The sequence below is a fragment of the Bos indicus x Bos taurus genome, chromosome 22 (assembly GCF_003369695.1).
Source record: "Bos indicus x Bos taurus breed Angus x Brahman F1 hybrid chromosome 22, Bos_hybrid_MaternalHap_v2.0, whole genome shotgun sequence".
In the NCBI taxonomy this organism is placed as follows: domain Eukaryota; kingdom Metazoa; phylum Chordata; class Mammalia; order Artiodactyla; family Bovidae; genus Bos; species Bos indicus x Bos taurus.
This window is the reverse complement of record NC_040097.1, coordinates 22,706,067-22,724,620: the sequence shown is the minus strand read 5'-3', so window position 1 is coordinate 22,724,620 and position 18,554 is coordinate 22,706,067. Positions and strand designations below refer to the sequence as shown.

The 18,554-nt window shown below is 41.1% G+C and overlaps 1 protein-coding gene and 1 long non-coding RNA gene across 3 annotated transcripts in view; one reads left to right on the top strand and one right to left on the bottom strand.

The window, feature by feature from the left end:
* SYNPR (synaptoporin) overlaps nucleotides 1-11,344 on the bottom strand; it is a 300,656-nt gene extending 289,312 nt beyond the window's left edge. Inside the window, exons 1-2 of one of the 2 annotated variants that reach the window (XM_027523263.1) lie at nucleotides 11,114-11,344; nucleotides 10,923-10,988 (exon numbers count right to left, since the gene is read on the bottom strand). In XM_027523263.1, the coding sequence (XP_027379064.1) occupies nucleotides 10,923-10,988; nucleotides 11,114-11,131 (84 nt within the window). In that variant the 5' untranslated portion in view covers nucleotides 11,132-11,344. The remainder of the gene's footprint in view (nucleotides 1-10,922; nucleotides 10,989-11,113) is intronic. The other variant, XM_027523265.1, reaches the window with a different exon arrangement.
* Nucleotides 11,345-11,475: 131 nt separating this feature from the next.
* The window catches only part of LOC113881018, a 237,368-nt gene continuing 230,289 nt past the window's right edge, over nucleotides 11,476-18,554 (top strand). Inside the window, exon 1 of the long non-coding RNA XR_003507908.1 lies at nucleotides 11,476-11,616. This is a non-coding gene — a long non-coding RNA (uncharacterized LOC113881018). The remainder of the gene's footprint in view (nucleotides 11,617-18,554) is intronic.

Sequence of the window (18,554 nt, the reverse complement as noted above, 5' to 3'; positions counted from 1 at the left end):
GAAGTCGCTCAGTCGTGTCCAACTCTTCATGACCCCATGGACTGCAGCCCACCAGGCTCCTCCATCCATAGGATTTTCCAGGCAAGAGTACTGGAGTGGGATGCCATCGCCTTCTCCACTTGTAAAGGCACAGCATATAATAGTACACAGCCATCAAAATTGTGGAGGAAGGTATTTTATGTAGTGGCAAACCAGAAAACAAAGCCTTGCCTATTCTAAGAACCCATTTGTTACGGGCTGAAGTGTATGCCTCTGAGATTCACATGTTGAAATCCTTATTTTTGGTACCTAAAAATGTGTCCTTATTTAGGAATAATGTCACTGCAGATGTAGTTAAGATGAAGTCACACTGGCGTTGGGCAGGCCCTAATACAATATGACTTGTGTTGCATAAAGAGAGAAGTCTGGACACAGACACACACACAGGGAGAACCGCCTGTGAAGACAGAGGCAGAATTTCAGGGGATACACCATCTACAAGTTCAGGAACACCAAAGACTGACAGCCAAACCACCAGGATCTAGCAGAAAGGTATAGAACGGATTCTCCCTCATGGCCTTCGCCGGGAAACAACTCTGCTCACGCCTTGATCTCAGACCTCTGGTTCCCGGAACTCTGAGACAATAAATTTCTGTTGTTAAAGCTACGCAGTTCATGGTATTAAGTAATGGCAGTCCTAGCAATCTAACACGTCATTTCCCCCCGCAACCGCACAGGGGAAAAAAAGGTACATTAACATTAAAATGTCTGAAAGAATATTTTTCAATATATTAACCTTAGTTGTCTCTCAGTAAAAGGATATTGAGTAATTTTGATTTATTAACTTTTGCTTATATTTTTATGATTTTAAATTACTAAACAAATAGTTTATGCATAAAAATGGTTGTAAATAGAACATCAAAAGAAATCCACTGCCCAATACAAAGATATTTAATATCATTGGGTCACAGAAGGCACGGAAGAGGCAGGAGGTCAGACTGATGTGGCTTGAAATCCTGTCTTGGTCACCTACCAGCTCTGTATTTTGGGGCAAGTTAACCTCATGAGGTCATTGTAAGATCTGAATGAAATTGTGTATATAAGTTACATAGTACTGATTTAGGACAGACTGGCACCTAACAACATACAGCCATTTAAGGAACTCCCACTATTTATGGGGGCTTTGTCTTTCTTTAAAATAAAGAAGTATGTTATTCCTTTCAGAAAAGCTTCACAAATTCATGGTCACCTGGCCAATGCCTGTAGACAGCCTGGGGCTCCAGTGTGTTTGGGACAATGATCTAGGACTTGGTGGTCCAGTCTAATCACTCTCTCCTTTCCAACCACATGTGCCAAAGCATACTCTCCCATTAGAATACATTTGTCTCATGCATGTGCTCTTCATGTCTTTAGTACAAAGAATGTGTGTGTGTGTGCATGTGTGTGACAGAGAATAACACAAGAACACCTAGGAACACCTAGAGAAACAAAAAGGCTGCCTCGTGAAGTTTTCCAGAATTTCACAAATTCTTGAGAAATTTACGTTGGCAGTAAAACATAATCTGGGGGGAAGAAGGAAAGAAAATACAAATGTATTGAGTGCTTGCTATGCGCCATCACTCTTTGCAAGTGTTATTTCATTTAACCAACGCAATAATTCTTTCTGCTAATTAATATTATTTCTACTCATATCAATATGAAAGACCCAGAGAGGTTAAAGTAACATGTACAACATTACATAGCCTGTCAGTGTCATAGCTGACGCTCAAATCTAGGTATTCTTTCTGTTACTAAATGAGGGAGATGTAATAAATAAGCCCAGGCATTAAAAATAAAACAAAAAGCAGCCAGCAATTTAAAGTAATAATAAAGTATGAATATTTGTATTTCAAATTTATCATTCTTGCTAATAAACAGTCTTTCCCCCAGAATACCTAGTGTTTAATGCTACAGTTTCACACTTATTCTTAGATTTTTTTTTTTTTTCCTGAGCAAGGAAGCATACATCTTCTAAAATAGATTTCAAACACATATAATCATGTTTTGCTTTCAGTTGCTTCATAAATAGAATCTGTGATATGATTCTGATGACAAAAGTTCTTATACAAGTCTGGTCAATGATTATGAAAAATGAAAATATGCCTTCCCCCTTTGCTCAAATGGCAGATGTAGATGAAAATTAAAGGTAACACATCAGGCACTGCTCCTACAGTAAAGAGGCCCTAGATACCTGAGCTTCAGTTTTCTAGATTTGGGACCATTTAATATTTATTGAGCCCTCTTATGGGAACTTTTATACATGTTGGCTCAGCTTATTTCACAAGTTATATATTCTAGATGTCATCCTTATTTTACAATTCAAGAAGTTGAGAGTCAGGGACAGAAAGTGGATGTCCCAGGTGTTTCAGTAATGAATTTATTTTTATTTGTAAACATATGTTTTAGGTATGTTAAGATCCCTGAGGAACTTGAGACTCAGTAAGGTTGATTTGCGCTTGAACACACTCAAGGTTTATGGTTGAACCCAAGCAAGTGTGGCTTCAAAGTCAACACATTCCCAATCACAGTCACAATCTCTACTCATCAAACCACTCTCTTTTCTAACTTAAACATCTCCCAATATCTCCAGTCTTCACTCAGAAGATGGGTCTGTGCCTAATAATTTTCTGGTATCACTCTTTGCTCTAATCTAACCATTCTGCCTTCTCAGTTCTTCTGGATCTCAGCTTCAGGAAAGATCTCATGGGTAATGCAAACTGTCTGTCAGGTGCGGGCAAAGCCATTAGGTGAATTAAGGGCATGAAAGCAGAGCCAGGAAGTCTCATGGCAGACCAGATGGATATGTGATCATTTCTTGTTAAAGCCATTGGGGGTATGTCTTCTTATCTGGCACACAAATCCTTCAGAGTAACAATTTCAAAGGATGGGAGCTTTCTCTCTCTCTCTCTCTCTCTCTCTCTCTCTCTCTTTCTCTCACACACATACACACACACAAATGGGCAGACAAAATTGATTTGCTCTTCCTGCATCCAGGATGGAATCTGACTCAAGTAATTTATCAGGCAACCAAAAGAATTTAAGAGTTCATCTTGCTGCTAAATATCCAGATCCTTTCTGAAGTCTACAGAATTCCTTATATTTCAACAACACATTGCTAAACCTGTATTTCATTATGCAACGGATCAACAAACACAGATTTTGTTAGAAAATATACATAAATCAGTAAAAAATTTTCTCAGGGATTCGGAGTACTTTTGAGAAGGAGAAAGGTCCTTGAGAAGGTCTGGGCATCCTAGGTCATTATGGTGGTGAGCATTTAAATTTTGCTTTGTGTTCTGAAAACATGAGATAGAAAGAAACCTGACCTAGAAATAAGAGGACATGACTTTAAGAAGAAATTATATACATCCCTACTGTTTTCAATGGGGAAACCAATTAAGTTCAAGATCAATGAGCAATCACTATTAATAGGAGGTAACATGCAAAACTGAGCGACTTCACTTTCACTTTTCACTTTCATGCATTGGGGAAGGAAATGGCAACCCACTCCAGTGTTCTTGCCTGGAGAATCCCAGGGACGGGGGAGCCTGGTGGGCTACCGTCTATGCGGTCGCATAGAGTCGGACACAACTGAAGCAACTTAGCAGCAGCAGCAGCAACATGGAAAAACGATTAAGATCAGGAGATCATGAAAGGTAATTGACACCCCATCAACGTGTTCTCAGGGATTCATTTCTTCATTCTCTATTCTCCTTCCTCCCTTCTTTCTCTCCTTCCTTCAAACAAGCCTTCATTGTGCTTTGCGCTTAGTCACTCAGGTATGTTTGACTCTTCGCAACCCCATGGACTGTAGCCCACCAGGGATCCTCTGTCCATGAGATTATTTTTTTTCAGGCAAGAATACTGTAGTGGGTTGCCATTTCTTTCTCCAGAGGATCTTTCCAACTCAGGGATTGAACCTGTGTCTCCTGCGTTTTCTGCATTGGCAGGAAGATTCTTCACCCCAAACCAATGCCTTACTAGGCATCTACTGTCTGGGTGTTTGGTGGGATTTACAAATGTTTTTGGAGGCATTCCTATCATGTGTCAAGCACTGTATAAAGATGCTTAGAACGTACTATGAATAAGACAAACAAGATCCTTGCTTTCACAGAACCTTTAGTCTGGTTGAGGAGCAAAACAAAAAATATAAGTCACTGAAGAGTGTGCTCTGGTAGCCATAGAAGACTGACTTCACCCAGAGGGACTTCCCTACTCAGAGAGTCCCTCTCAAAAGAAGTGATGTCTAAGCTGTCACCTGAAAAGAGGAATTTGCCAGCCAAAAAGGGTTCAGTGAAAACTGTGTGTGTTCCAAGCAAAGGAAGTGGCATGTGCAAAAGTGGCAGGTGCAAGAGACCATCGCCAGCCCTACAAATATCTGATAAATGTGAAATGTGTGCAGAGCAAGAAACAGGCTTTTAGTCTGAGAGCTAAAATGGGTGAGGGTGGCATCTCTCCAAGTTTTGATGATGCATCAGTTTCAACAGGCAGCATCGTTCTTTCTTGTGGGTTCCAGAGAGACCACAGAGACTGGGGCAGAGGCTCAAGGATGCAGAGTGGCAGGGAAGAGCTCAGCCCCTCAGGGAGCAGAGATCACTTCACACCTCAACCTTCACCCATGTATCTCACGATATCCAGAGTCACCCGATTGGAAAAGATCACTCCTTTATCATCACCATCATCATGATCACAATTATTGTTTACTTCTGGATGACCTTTAGTTTACAAGGTGTTTTACATGCTTGCTCTTCTTTAAAATTTCCAAAATTGTGGAAAGGTAGGCAAAGGGTGTTTTCCCCCAAATTCAGTGAGGAACTGAGTTTCTCAAAGGATGGCTAAGCTAACTGAATGAATGAGAATAATCACACATACAGCCAAAGTCAAAGACATGCCTGCAGAAAAAGAAGACTCAAAGGAAAGTCATGGTTCTGTAGATATACTCCTTAGAGATTTTTCACTATTTTTTTCTATTACCATAAGACTATTTTTTCTTACCTGGATCAGGAAGACATGCGAATCTTCTGGGGAACAGAGAACTAGAAGTCATGTTTCCAGTTGAGCATGAGTGCAGGGTTCTGCTCCTATTTTTATCTGGGTGATGCCTAATGGCCAGGTGTACCTGGGTATTATGGTTTGGTTAGTAATTGCCTGTGGTTGATACTATAAGGACCTGTGTCTACATCTTGGAGAGTTCAGTTGGATACAGGTAACTCTTTCAAGAATAAACAATGTTTATGGATTATGATTTTGGAAAGATCAGGAAAACTGTCCCCCCACACCTCACCAAAACATTCCTGAGAACTAAGTTCCTACAATTCTTCTGTGAGACCGGTTCCTTTAGGTTCAAACTTGGCCTCTCTGGAAAGTTCTTTGAGTGCAAATATTCCAAAGAACAACGCCCTACAGAGTCACTTATGCTTTGGTAAAAAAGAAAAAATCTTGGACATCATGATATAAGGGGAGAGGGGCTCAAAAGAGGCACATTCAAGTGTATGATAGATTTTCTATGTCAGAATTTTGCCAAGACTCTAACTTGTAAGAGGTTGCCATAATGCTCTAAATTACTTTCTGGTGGATTTCTATTTCCTCCTTTCCATCAATCCCATAATCATTCAGTTACCATTATCATCATCACACTATCATCATCATCTCAATATCACTTATTGAGCACTTCTGATAGCCCAAGCACTATGCTAGGTGGTTTCTGTGAATTGAGTCATTTATGGCAACATTTTAAAGTAGGAACTATTATCAGTTTCATTTTATAGATGAGAAAAACGATGCCTAATAAAGTTAAATAACTTGCCCCAGGTTATCAAGCTAGGAAAAGGATAAAATAGGGATTCAAATACATAAGTAGTAATTTTATCTTTTTTCCTGTATTTGTGCGGCCAAATATCAATTGTTTTCATAGAACTCAGAAGAACATTAAGTGATAAATTCATTAGTCCACTGGGGAGTTGCTATTTTATGAAAAGTGTATCTATTGATTCATATTCCAACTGCACACATGACTTTTGTCACTAATTGAGAGGCTAGAAGTTATAATTAAATCCAAGTTAATGTAGCTTTGCAATTGCATCACATCCTCATGGCAGATTACTGCTCATAATTTAAATTAGTTGCATGTTAGAATTCCTATCCTATTTATGCTTAGGGAAAAAAAAAAAAAGAGCTGTCTGACTCATGCACAGGTATTTTTTAAGAAAAAAGAAAAAAAGACCATAAGATTAAATTCTTGGCTTTATAATCAAACTCTTTTCCAATGTATTTTAAATGAAAAGATACTATGCTTAATTAGAACCTACTTTACTTTGGTTAATTAAAAACAATAGAGAATAAAACAATATCAAAGACAATTGATGTCTGTTGAGCTAATCTCTAAATATAAACACTCTGTGGCATTTTCAGAAAAGGCTTTAAATACATATCAGAGTGGGTGAGATAAACACTGCAAAACAGGATAGCATCTGCCTTTTATGTTTCTTTGAGGATTAGGGATAAGCTATGGCAGGTGTCTGCCACATGGAAGGAAGCAGAACAGTGTAGCATTTAAGAGAATACAGTTTGGAATGAGAATGCTCAAATTTTGGCTTTGCATTTCCTACTATTTTTCCCCCTACTATTTTATCCTTGATGAGTTATTTATTAACTTCATGGTGAAATGAGAACATAAGCCATGCAGATTCAATACTATGATGCATGGAAAGCAGTGGAATACAGTGCCTCATATGAAGCCTGCGTGACAGAGGTAGCTACTGTTCCTTCTCAAGAGTTTAAAATAATAACCATATTACATTATGTTATGTTATAAACATGCTTAATGTGCTATTATCAATAACATGATCAGAAATGCTATTTATATCAAGCAAGCAGTATGATGTTAGGAAAACAGATCAGAATTTAGATTCAGGAATGACGATTCAGAAAGCAGGTCCTTCCATTTAAATCAAGGCACTGTATACCTTTTACATCAGACATGTTGCATCTCTGGATTAGCTGGCCGGCCTTGGGAAGGCAGAATGGAGATATGGAGTCCAGGGGTTGTAGCAGAAATGATATAGCAAAATGGGGGATGGACATAAAAGATAAAGAATTAGAGGAATCAAACAAGCTGACCCAGCAGTTAACTCTAAAGGGGCGGAGTCTGGACCTGCCAGCCATGAGGTATTATTCGGGGGCGTTGAAATACCTTGGATGCTCTTACATCTGCACCAATTCTAGTCCTGGAACTGCGGGGGTCCCTCACCTGCCATCACATAGAAATCTACAGGTGCAAATACAGAACCTTGCAAATGGTAAAAAGAAGAAAGAATGCATTAACAAAAATGTTTTAAAAGGAAAAAAAGCAGGCCAAAGTTCTCCTGGCAAAGAATTGAAGTAGCAAAATAAGAGTGATTCGTGGAAGGCAGGATTTCACACCAACTTAGTAAGTCTGAGAAATAAGGTAAATTCAATTAAAATTTTTTTTTACTATCTTCAAATTATGGTTTAAGAGATTCTTCTGGACCTTAAATAAAATTTTTTTTATCATCGGAGAATACATGAAACAGACCATCAGCATCAGTGCTGTGTCCTCAGTTTTGGTTTTGACTCAAAAGATAGTGAAAATGCCCTTGACCTCACTGAAGTAGAGATTAAGGATTTGGAAGTTTTGCCTCAAGGTCTTTGAAACTGGCTAAAGCTTCTTCTTTGAAGGTTTGACTTTTATGTTTTTAAACTTCAAATCTACTATATCTATGAGCCATTCCTAAGCAAAGGACACATCAATAAAGTGCATGCTTCCCTCCAAGGCAATAAATCTCAAAGTGGAAGACGTCTTTAGAAGTAATATTGCTTCACACGGTCAATCCATAGGAAGTCATTTCAAAGATGAATTATTTTTTTAATTACTCATGTACACAACTGTGGACAAGGGATATGTGTCCATGATTCTTTCTGCAGGACACAGCTTTCCTTCACACTCTCCTCTCCTCATTGAACCTCAAATTACACCCTTTGGGGGAAAAATATCAATGTTATGCTTATACAAATTACACACACACACACACACACACACACACGGTCACAAAGTTATGTTTTGTTTTTTTATATTTACAAAAAAAGTACATGCTATCCATTAGTTTGAAATCTGAGTGAATATATTTTCCATGTGTTGATTAAAAGAAGAAAAATTGAAAGCTACTTTTTTCCATATAGCAATTTCATCAAATAATAAGAATGAAACTCATTTTTCTGCACTTAATAATTTTATCAAACACAATTGCACATGCTGACCTCCAGGTCAACACATATTAATTGAACTCACCTTTACAATGGCAGTATAATATTCCACAGCATGCATGAATCATATATTAATGATTTTCCTATTAACATATTTACTAATTGTTTTTTTCTTTCCCCTACAAAGGACGTTGCATTAAATAGGCTTGAACACAGATCTTTACATACACTTTTACTTTTACAGCACAAATATTGAAAACTGAAAGGACTGTTGTTCAAATACATCCAAGACTACCAGCTTCTCCCACAGAGAAGCTGCTCCCGCAACAGAACAGGAGGAACAGGGATGTTTTTAGTGCTCTGTCATGCTCAATTAACAATTTTTGCTTATCACATACATAGGCACCTGTGGGGAACACTGAGACAAACAGAACAAATTTTCTTCCAAAGCTAGAACTCTCTCTCATTGTCACCATTTTCCACAGGAAACAAAGACCTGCGAGTGATTCTTCAGCCATGGCATGCACAGAAGAGATATTTCCTTTTCTCCACCTTGATACACTTTTCCACACCTTCTATCTCCCTGCTCTCATTTGTGAACCTTAGCTCATTCAAAAGGTGGCAATCAACTAACATATATGAACTTTCAAGGTTTTACTGTTCCCTTACTCAGGTTCTCTAGCACAAATGAGAGCTAATTATTGATTTATAAGCAAAATTCCTTCTTCCATAAAGAGAGGCCAAGAAGAGAGAAAATCAACTATACTTCAATTTTTTAAAAATTAAGTTAATATATCTCTCACACACACATCAAGAAAAGATAACTATAAGACAGGATTATAAATTCTTATGAATAAATGAATAAGATGTAATGGAAGCTCAAAGAATGGGGTGAATCATTCAGTTTGGGGTAGAGGAGAGGGAAAGAAGCAATTATGAGAGAAATCTTCACTGAGAAGGTAATATTTAAGCTGAAGTTGAAAGACAAACATTTGTATTTGGCTTGGGCTGTGACAGGACTCCATACAGTATGAAGAAAAATAACAAGAACATTAAGGTGCTTTGGAGTTTGGGGGGACCTTGTATAGCTTAGGGTGGTGGTCCTCTAACTTAATGGGCCTAAGAAGAACCTAGGAAGTTGCTAAAAAATGCAGATTTCTGGGCATCCTCCTTTCCAATATTTTTATTTGATTTCCAGAAATCTGCATTGAAAACAAAACCATTCACACTTTGAAATACACTCACTGAGGGTGTGTGGGGGGAGTGACATGAAATAACATTGTAACAGGACTGAAGGGAATACAAACTAATGTTTCAGGTGGGTGACAGCGACAGTGTGAGACCATGAGAGATTGTGTCAGAAATTATAGCAGGTCTTTGAATTTTGTTTTGAGAGACAATGGCTTGACAATGCAGCCTTTCCACTGAGCAAAAAACCCCCACTCTTCCACAGAGAATGTTTGTTGAATGGCTAAATGAATGAACGTGGACAGAAGTCTGAGAAAGTCAAATGAAAGCTGCCTGGAATGAGTCCTGCATGCTTTAACCTGGCTGTGAGGAAAACAGTTTAAGAAAAGCCATCCTTGAACCATTAGTTCAAGCCTTCCAAACGCTGTCCTGATGCCATGTCCAGTTGATAGATTCATGCATTTTAAAGCAGGTTTACAAACAAGGCAGCTGTGATTACCCTGATCAACCATGTAAGCATGTAAAACTGTTGTGTTGCCAAACCCGGATACTGGCCCTTGGAGCTAAGATCTGGGAGGACGGAACACGCTCTTACATAACTTCCTAGCTCATCAGTGATAGGGCCTGTGATTAATGCTACATGACGGGCTTTGAACTTTCTGTTCAGATAGACTCGCTTGCCTTTCAGAGCTCCTAGCAAGAGAGAATGTGTGACCCGCAGATTTCACTCTGAATAACGATCATCCAAGCCGGCAATACTAACAAAGCCCTGTGGCCCCGTTGGTAGCTTTTCTGCGCCTTACTCCTCTGATAAGCTGTCCTAGGACTATCAAGTTCTTTTTTAAGGGGACAGAACATGAGAGTAATACAACTTCCTAAAACCCAGGCGCTGAAGAAAGCTCCAAAGAAGGCTGGGAGGTTCTAGGAGAAATCAGAAAAGCCCTCAAGAGCGGATAGAGTAGAGAAACTCTGAGACAGGAGGAAGAAGTCCTGCCTTCAACGCTACTATCTTTCACAGCTTCTCAGCTTCCCTCTCGCTGGAGCGTGGATCACAGCGCTTCCTGTATCCCAGGCGGGGCGGAGAGCTGCTGCCGCGCTCACCAACTTTCCCAGCTTGGCCAAGCCCTCTCTCCTACTTCGCTCAGCCCCAGGTCCCTCCTCTCACGCCCTCAGCCCCGCAAAATGCAGGTGAGCAGCCAGAGCCCAGCGGCAGCGCCTCCATCTGCTCTCCTCCTGGTCTCCCCAGGAGGCTTCTCTCCTCAGCCCCTGCGAGCCTGTGAGATGACACCTCGTCTAAGCGCCTGTAAAAATTCGTCCACGCTCCCGCCTCCAAGCCGGATCCCTCCATCCTGTCCCCGCCATCCTGGAATGGCACCTGAGGAGAGAGGATTGAAGGAAGCGGCTGGCCTCCCAGGCTTGGAGCAGAACCGAGAGCACCCCATCCGACCTCTCCTCACCTGCTGGTTCCTCCCCGCACATAGCCCGCTACTCACCAATTCTAGGGCTCGCAAGAAGGCAAGGGGCTCCTTCAGCGCCCGGAAGGTACCTGCTGACGCCAGCTGTGGACCAAGAAGGCGAGACAGAGAGAGAAAGAGCGAGAGAGAGCATGAGGAAGGGGCTGGGGGACGCGGCATCCAACCCCGGGGGTCGCGCGGCATCACCCGCGCTGCCCAGTCAGTCCTACCTGGCTCACGGGATCCATAGCTCGCCTCGCTCGGGCTTCTCACCCAGCGGCGCCTTTGAAAATGAAGTTCGAGGGCCACCGCCGTCCTCGGCCCCAGGGCCCAGGGCCAGAAGCCCCTTTTCGGAAAGGGCGCGGGGAGCGAGGCGGTGGAGAGCTGAGTGCCCCGAGCGGGCTCGCAGAGGCTGGGTTCTGGAAGCCTGCGTGTGCGGGCGCGGCGCGCACTGTCTGCGAGGGTGGGAGGGGCCGGCGGGGAGGTGGGGCGCGGGGCAGCGGCGGAGGTGGGGAGGGGAGCCCGCCCCGCGGCCCGGGGGAGGCTGCGATTGGCCAGCTGCGGGGGCCCGAGGGCGCGAAGGTGGGCGAGGCCAAACGGCGACCTTGGAGTCGCGTCGCCGCTGGCGCGCCCTGTACCCTTAGGCTCCAGGGCAACTTTGGGGCTGTAGGTTGGAAAAACCTGGTTGGCACCCTCAGCAGAATGGTTCCCCGCCTGAAGACCTGGGTTCCAGGTAAGAAACAAGCAGCCCACACCGTAAGTGAAGAGGTGTGTGCGTTCTGGAAACTTCTGGACACCAGGGACAGACCCCCGACCTGGTCATGCCCCGGAGCCTTCATGGAATGTTCGCGTGGCCCAGCAGTGCCAGGTGGCGGGAGAGATGTAAGAATAGGGTGAATACTGCCCATTCCCTCAGGGATAAGCGGGGGGCCAGGTCAAGGCGAAGGGGGCTGGCGGGGAGACTGGAAATGCATGAATTATAAAAATATGGGGCAGTACGCCGGGCAGGTAATCCCGTAGCCACTGTGTCAGGTCTGGAGCAAATTACTACGCCTGTAATTTTGAAGTAGAAAAAAAGAAAAAAGAAAAAAGAAAGTAGAAAATAGATTTCGTCAGGCTGAACTATACACGGGAACATAGCTCATGAGATGCTAAACAGGGATTGGAATTCAAGTTTCTGTAAAACTCATGCTGTTTCAACTGAGATCCTCTGCCTAAAATACAGTCCTCAAATTAAGCTCCCCAAATCCATCATAAACAGGACTGCGTGCTCCCCATCTCACCTCATACACTCTTCCTCCCTTAGTGTGCTGAGCCTGCCAACAATAGTAACAACAAAACAATTGAATTCTTTCAGAAGTTGTGTTATGGGCTTGATAAACATTATTTCATTAAATATTCACAAACCCCCCATGGATTAGTAGTAATAGTTACTATTAGTAGTAGTTAGCAGTAGTAACTACTATTGTTCTCATTTTAGAGATGAGGAAATTGAGACCCATGAGGGGAATGTGGAGAATGAAGCCAGAGTTTAATTCAAAATAGAAAAGGAGACTTGCCCGATAGCCCAGTGGTTAAGACTCTGCCCTTCCACCACCATAGGCCAAGGGTTAGACCCCAAGTGAGATCCCAAGGGGGCCAAATTTTTTTTTCAGTTAAAAAAAAAAAATAGGAGGAGGAGTCTTTAGCACTCTGAGGCATTCCACCCTGTAGGTGATACGTCACCTTCCTTCTCACTCCATTTGGACTGGGTTCCATGTATCAAGTGGTCTCCCAGCAACACAGATAGCCCATCTGTTTACTACAAAGATTTGCCAAAAAGGTTTGGAGTTGGGTTGGGGGAAAGAAGGAGGGAGAGTAATTAATTTTCAGGAATTGAGGAGAAAGATGGAAATGAATAGCTTGGAGTCTGAGAAGGGGAGGCAGCAGGCCAAAACTGTGTAAAAAAGAGTGGCCAGGGTAGATGACCCCTGCCCATGGATTTTGTTGGAGAAAAACTAGAAAGTTAGTGAGTCAGAGCTCCAAAGGGCTAGTTGCACCATCTGCAGCCAGCCAGTTTTGTTCCTACTGCTCTTCCTACGTGCAGATAGAGTCTAAAACAATTAGAAACAAGTTATTTCAAAAATAAGTGATTATGCAACTGCAAATATTCAGCTTGGGTCCTACAGTTTTTGTATATGATTTTGTGTGTGAGGTTAGTTAACCTCCTCAAGACCTCTGATTTTAAAAAATCTGTCAGATGGAACCAACGATGTCAATGTAACTGGTTGTTTTGAGGACTCTATGAGATTTTGTCGGTATATCTTGAGCAGAGTTTGGCACATCATAGTATCTCTAAGTGTATTAGTTTCATTTCCAACTGCTAACACTGTGGCAGAAGCAAAGATGAGGCCTCCAAGGCCCACTTAAGAGGGTGGTCGATGGTGGCACCATCTTGGTACTCTCTGCAGTATTCCTCCACTATATACCCTTGCCCTTTTGAACTGGGAAGTTGCCATGTTGTTTGTTTTGGCCAATGATTGTGGGCAGAAGTTATGATTACCTTTCTAAGCAGAAATTATAAGAACCCCTTCATGATTTGCCATGTTTTTAATTTCCTTCTACCATGATGAATCTGATGTATTCATTGCACAGAGGCTATTCTCACAATCTGGGTCTTGGCATAAGATTGATGTAGAGCAGAGCTGTAGCTGGACCTTGATGGATGCAGATTTGAGCAAGAAAGGCATTAAGGTTGCAAGCAACTTAGATATTGAAGTCTGTTGTTACTGCTAATACAATACAGCATAATTATGCTGATTGAGTGCACACTAGAGTGTGCACAGCTAGGAAGTAGCTGAACCAAGATTCCATCCTGTATGACTTCATTGTCCTTGCATCATTGCTCTTTCCATCATAGTCAAGTAGCTTATAAGGTATAATGCCTCCTGCATATGTTTAATAATGATGATAATTATAATAGCTTATACCAACTCAGTTCTCACTACATGCCAGCCACTGTGCTAAGTGCTTTAAATACCTCATCTAGCATCACCTCCATCCCCTCTTTTATGGATAGTATATCCAGGTTAGGAAATCATATAAACATGTGTATCTCTTTAGACAGAGAGATTGATTTATTTAAAATACCACCCACTTGCATTTCATTTGAGCTGAGAACTTGGCGAAGATGAAGTGTGATCACTGAGCCTATTCCCGCAGGCCTCTCTCTTCACACCCAACATTCCTCCTTGCTAATATGGTGGCAAATTTTCCAAGTCCTCCAAACACCATGTGAAGGAAACCAGAATCATGGCAAATGGCAATGTAGTCGCTTAGACAACAATTGCACATTGTCAGAGGATGCTTCTCACGTTCCAGAAATGTATGAGCTGCCAACAGCTGCATCACCAAAATAACCCTGAGTTCCATATCCTATTTACAATGTTAAATACTTTGTAAATTTTGGGGCTAGAACCTCTGTATTCAAATATGGAAATAACATTAGGTTCCTTAAAGAACTAAGGAACCTAAAGAACTAAAGATTGGGAGCAATAGGAGAGATGATAAAAAGACTGCCACAGTATTACTGTCAGTAAGTCAGAGTGACCCCTTCTCCTCTGCCCCATGATGATGAAAAATAATTTCCCTTTTACTGTAACAAATCTCTTGAAATGATTCAACAATCCTGTTAACTTGGTGGAGAATAAATGATCCATTTTAGTGGCTTATATTGATTATATTAGGGCTTTCCAGGTGGCACTAGATTAAAGAACTCATCTGCCAGTGCAGGAGACATAAGAGACCCAGGTGTGATCCCTGGGTCGGGAAGATCCCTTGGAGGAGGGCATGGCAACGCACTCCAGTATTCTTGTCTGGAGAATCCCATGGACAGAGGAACCTGAAGGGCTGCAGTCCATAGGGTTGCAGAGTTGGACACGACTGAAGCGACTTAGCAGTCAGCATTGATTATACAAATCAAATAGCTTCCAAATGCTTCTTTTGTTTTCATCTAGGAACCTATAGTTATGAAGATTTCCTTTGACGTGTCAAAACAATTCATTACTGCAGTAGTTTCGATAAAGGGCATTGTGGGCCCTTGCCTCCACCAGGAGACATTTAGCAATAATTGGAGACATTTGAAGTTGTCACAGCTAGGGAGGGGAGTTGCTACTGGCACCTCCTGGCATCTAGAGGGTAGAGGCCAAAGATGATGTTCAACATCCTTCAATGCAGAAGACAGCTGCCTGCAACAAAGAATCAAACAAAATGTCAATAGTTGCCAAGGTTGAGAAACCTTGACTTATTCATAGGACAAGTAAGGACTGCCTGCCAACTTGTGTTATTATTTCTATGTCAGCTGTAAACAGCTTGACAAAATCCCTGCCTTCACAGGGCTTACCTTGTAGTGAGATAAACCATAAACCCAGTTTGTGCAAGCTCAGTATTTGATAAGACAGGCAAAAAACATTAAAAAAAATTTTTTTTGAATCTCAAAGAGGGTAAATTTTGAATCAAAAACTACAAAAAACAAAAACAAAACCCTACAAAGTGCCAAACTTCTGTAGATGGACTTGAGTTATTCAGGCAAATTAAATCTCATCCTCAGGGAATAAGATACCTGGGTTTCATCATTCTATGTCTCTGGCAAAAAAGAAAAATTAATTTAAAATTTTATCCATAGCAACTTAATGCAGGAGGAAATACCATGTTTTATGATATTTAAAATACTGGAAATAAATAATGAAGTCATTCAATTTGTTGTATATTTCACCCTCTGCTCATGCTGCTAACCTGATCTTTCCAAATCTTTTCTTAACTAGTGAGAGTGAAAGCAAAAGCCAATAGCATGTCTGTGTAACATTTGTTGGTGTGTTAGGTTTGCATAGAGTCACTGGTACACAGGACGGGAGACAGTGTGGAAACATTTTCAAGATCTCTAATTTTACAATAAATATAGGATTATATCTCCACACAATGATCAGGTAAAACCATCTTTACTTATGTCTCAGTCTTAAATGGCTGCAATAACATCTAATGATGTGTGTGTTTCTATTTGGCTTAAAATTTCATGACAATATAAGATTCCAGAGGGTTCCTATGGAATTTTTAGCTTTCAAATGGAGTCATTCTTAATTAACAATAAAGACTGATATAAAATTTCAAGGGTAGATGGCCAAGGTGGATTCACATCACAAAATGCTTTTGCTGTTTCGACTTCCACCTTTGTTTTAAAAAAACAGGTATCTGTGTCAGTATGACCAGGCTTTACCACATGCACATTCAGTTCAGTTCAGTCGCTCAATCGTGTCCGACTTTTTGCGACCCCATGAATCGCAGCACGCCAGGCCTTCCTGTCCATCACCAACTCCCGGAGTTCACTGAGACTCACGTCTATCGAGTCAGTGATGCCATCCAGCCATCTCATCCTCTGTCATCCCCTTCTCCTCCTGCCCCCAATCCCTCCCAGCATCAGACTCTTTTCCAATGAGTCAACTCTTCACATGAGGTGGCCAAAGTACTGGAGTTTCAGCTTTATCATCATTCCTTCCAAAGAAATCCCAGGGCTGATCTCCTTCAGAATGGACTGGTTGGATCTCCTTGCAGTCCAAGGGACTCTCAAGAGTCTTCTCCAACACCACAGTTCAGAAGCATCAATTCTTTGGCACTCAGCTTGGACTGAAATTTATGTCAAAGGATTCATCACTGACCACAGGAATTAATGGTAATCATAATAATGATTGTGTGTTAAATAGTAAGCAGTTTCTGGACAGAATGCTAAGCACCCCTGTAAGCATAACTCATTTAATAACCTCATCAACCGTGTAAGTATGTACTACTGTTTCTTATGCAGATAAGAAAATGCAGCCTCCAAGAAATTAAAAATCTCAGCTAAGCTTTTATGGGTGGTAAACAGCAGAGTCATGATTTTTTCTCGCAACCTCATAACTTTTCAAGAAAAAGATGATATGCAGTTTTCTGTTGCAAATTTGAAAAAGTCACAGGCTTTAGGCAAAAATATTTTTCTTGCTGAAACATAAACAAAATTTCTCTGCAGAAAGAAAGTAAAGATGGGCACCACTGTCTACTGCTACTATGACTACTACTATTGGTATTCCACGAACACAAGTAGAAACATTCCTCACCTCTAAAAGGCTCAGTCATTCTAATTATTTTCATCTTTCATCATTAGCTGTGTTGTCCAAAGTGCTCATCATTTTTGATGTTCTCCTCAGATCACTCCCGTTTTCACAAACTCATACATTCACTGCAGTTTTTCAATGAGGGAAATGGAGCCCAAGGAGTGGACACATTTTGCCTATGGTCTTCTTCCCCAGGCCAAGAATCCAGTGTAAGAGGTAATGACACAAGTTCTGAAAACAGATCGACTGAATTCATTATATTCTGGCTCAATCACTTCCCAGTTGTATGACCTTGACTTCGTAAGTTCCTTCAACTCTTGTCACTCAGTTTGCTTATCTGTGAAATGAGGTTAATATCTATACCACCCACATCACATTGTAAGAAAGAATAAATGAGTTAACACAGGTAAGCATGCAGAAGAATCTAATACAAAAGCTGCTGAATGGCCAAGAAATATGACCTACCCCCGTGGTAAGGAGATGGTCTATGATATTTGTACCTCAAGTAATTATACAACCACTACTTACAGTAAGCATTTTAGAAAAGTCATTCATTTTCTTCTCTTTCTTCTTTTCAGAATTCTTATTTCTTTTTCACTCAGATTCTTCTCTTTTTGGTTAGGAATATCAGGTCATTCAAAACATTTTTAGGGGAAGTCTTCCTGGTATACCTCCTGCTGCTGCTGCTGCTAAGTCGCTTCAGTCGTGTCCGACTCTGTGCGACCCCATAGACGGCAGCCCACCAGGCTCCCCTGTCCCTGGGATTCTCCAGGCAAGAACACTGGAGTGGGTTGCCATTTCCTTCTCCAATGCATGAAAGTGAAAAGTGAAAGTGAAGTCACTCGGTCGTGTCCGACTCTCCGCGACCCCATGGACTGCAGCCCACCAGGCTCCTCTGTCCATGAGATTTTCCAGGCAAGAGTACTGGAGTGGGTTGCCATTGCCTTCTCTGGATATACTTCCTAAAAAATAGCAATTCAATATGAGAGTTTTAAAAAATTTTTTTTTTATAATTGTGAGTGGAGTTTTGGAAGAATTTATGATTTTCTTAAAAATAGTTTTATTTGGCAGTGTTTGCAGTCTCTAATAATTTTATTCTTGTTTTAAGGAAGAAATAGTTACATGTAAAAAACTTACAGATGATGAAGATAGTAAAGATCAGAAGGATTCTCTCATATCTTTATTAAAAGCATGTAATCCAAATTGTACTACATCCTTTCCATTTTAATAAATTCTCCAGATGGTCTCTAGACCTTGTGTTGCAATATGACAAAATGGCTTTTGCATCTGCTCTGAACTAGGCAAAAGAAAACCTTACCCTGTTTAGTAATTATAAGAATACATTTACTTATTCCATCCTAATCTAAACCTTTAAGTAAAAAACAAATTAAGTCAACTATGAGACATTAGAAAATTGACTTCTTTGGTCCTTCATGGTCATATGCTCTGTTGGCCTAGGTTCTTTCACATGGCTTGACAGCTGTGCAAGGATTCTGCTGGAGACACTCGCACAGAGAGAAGCACAAATCTAATACCTAAAATTGGGTTT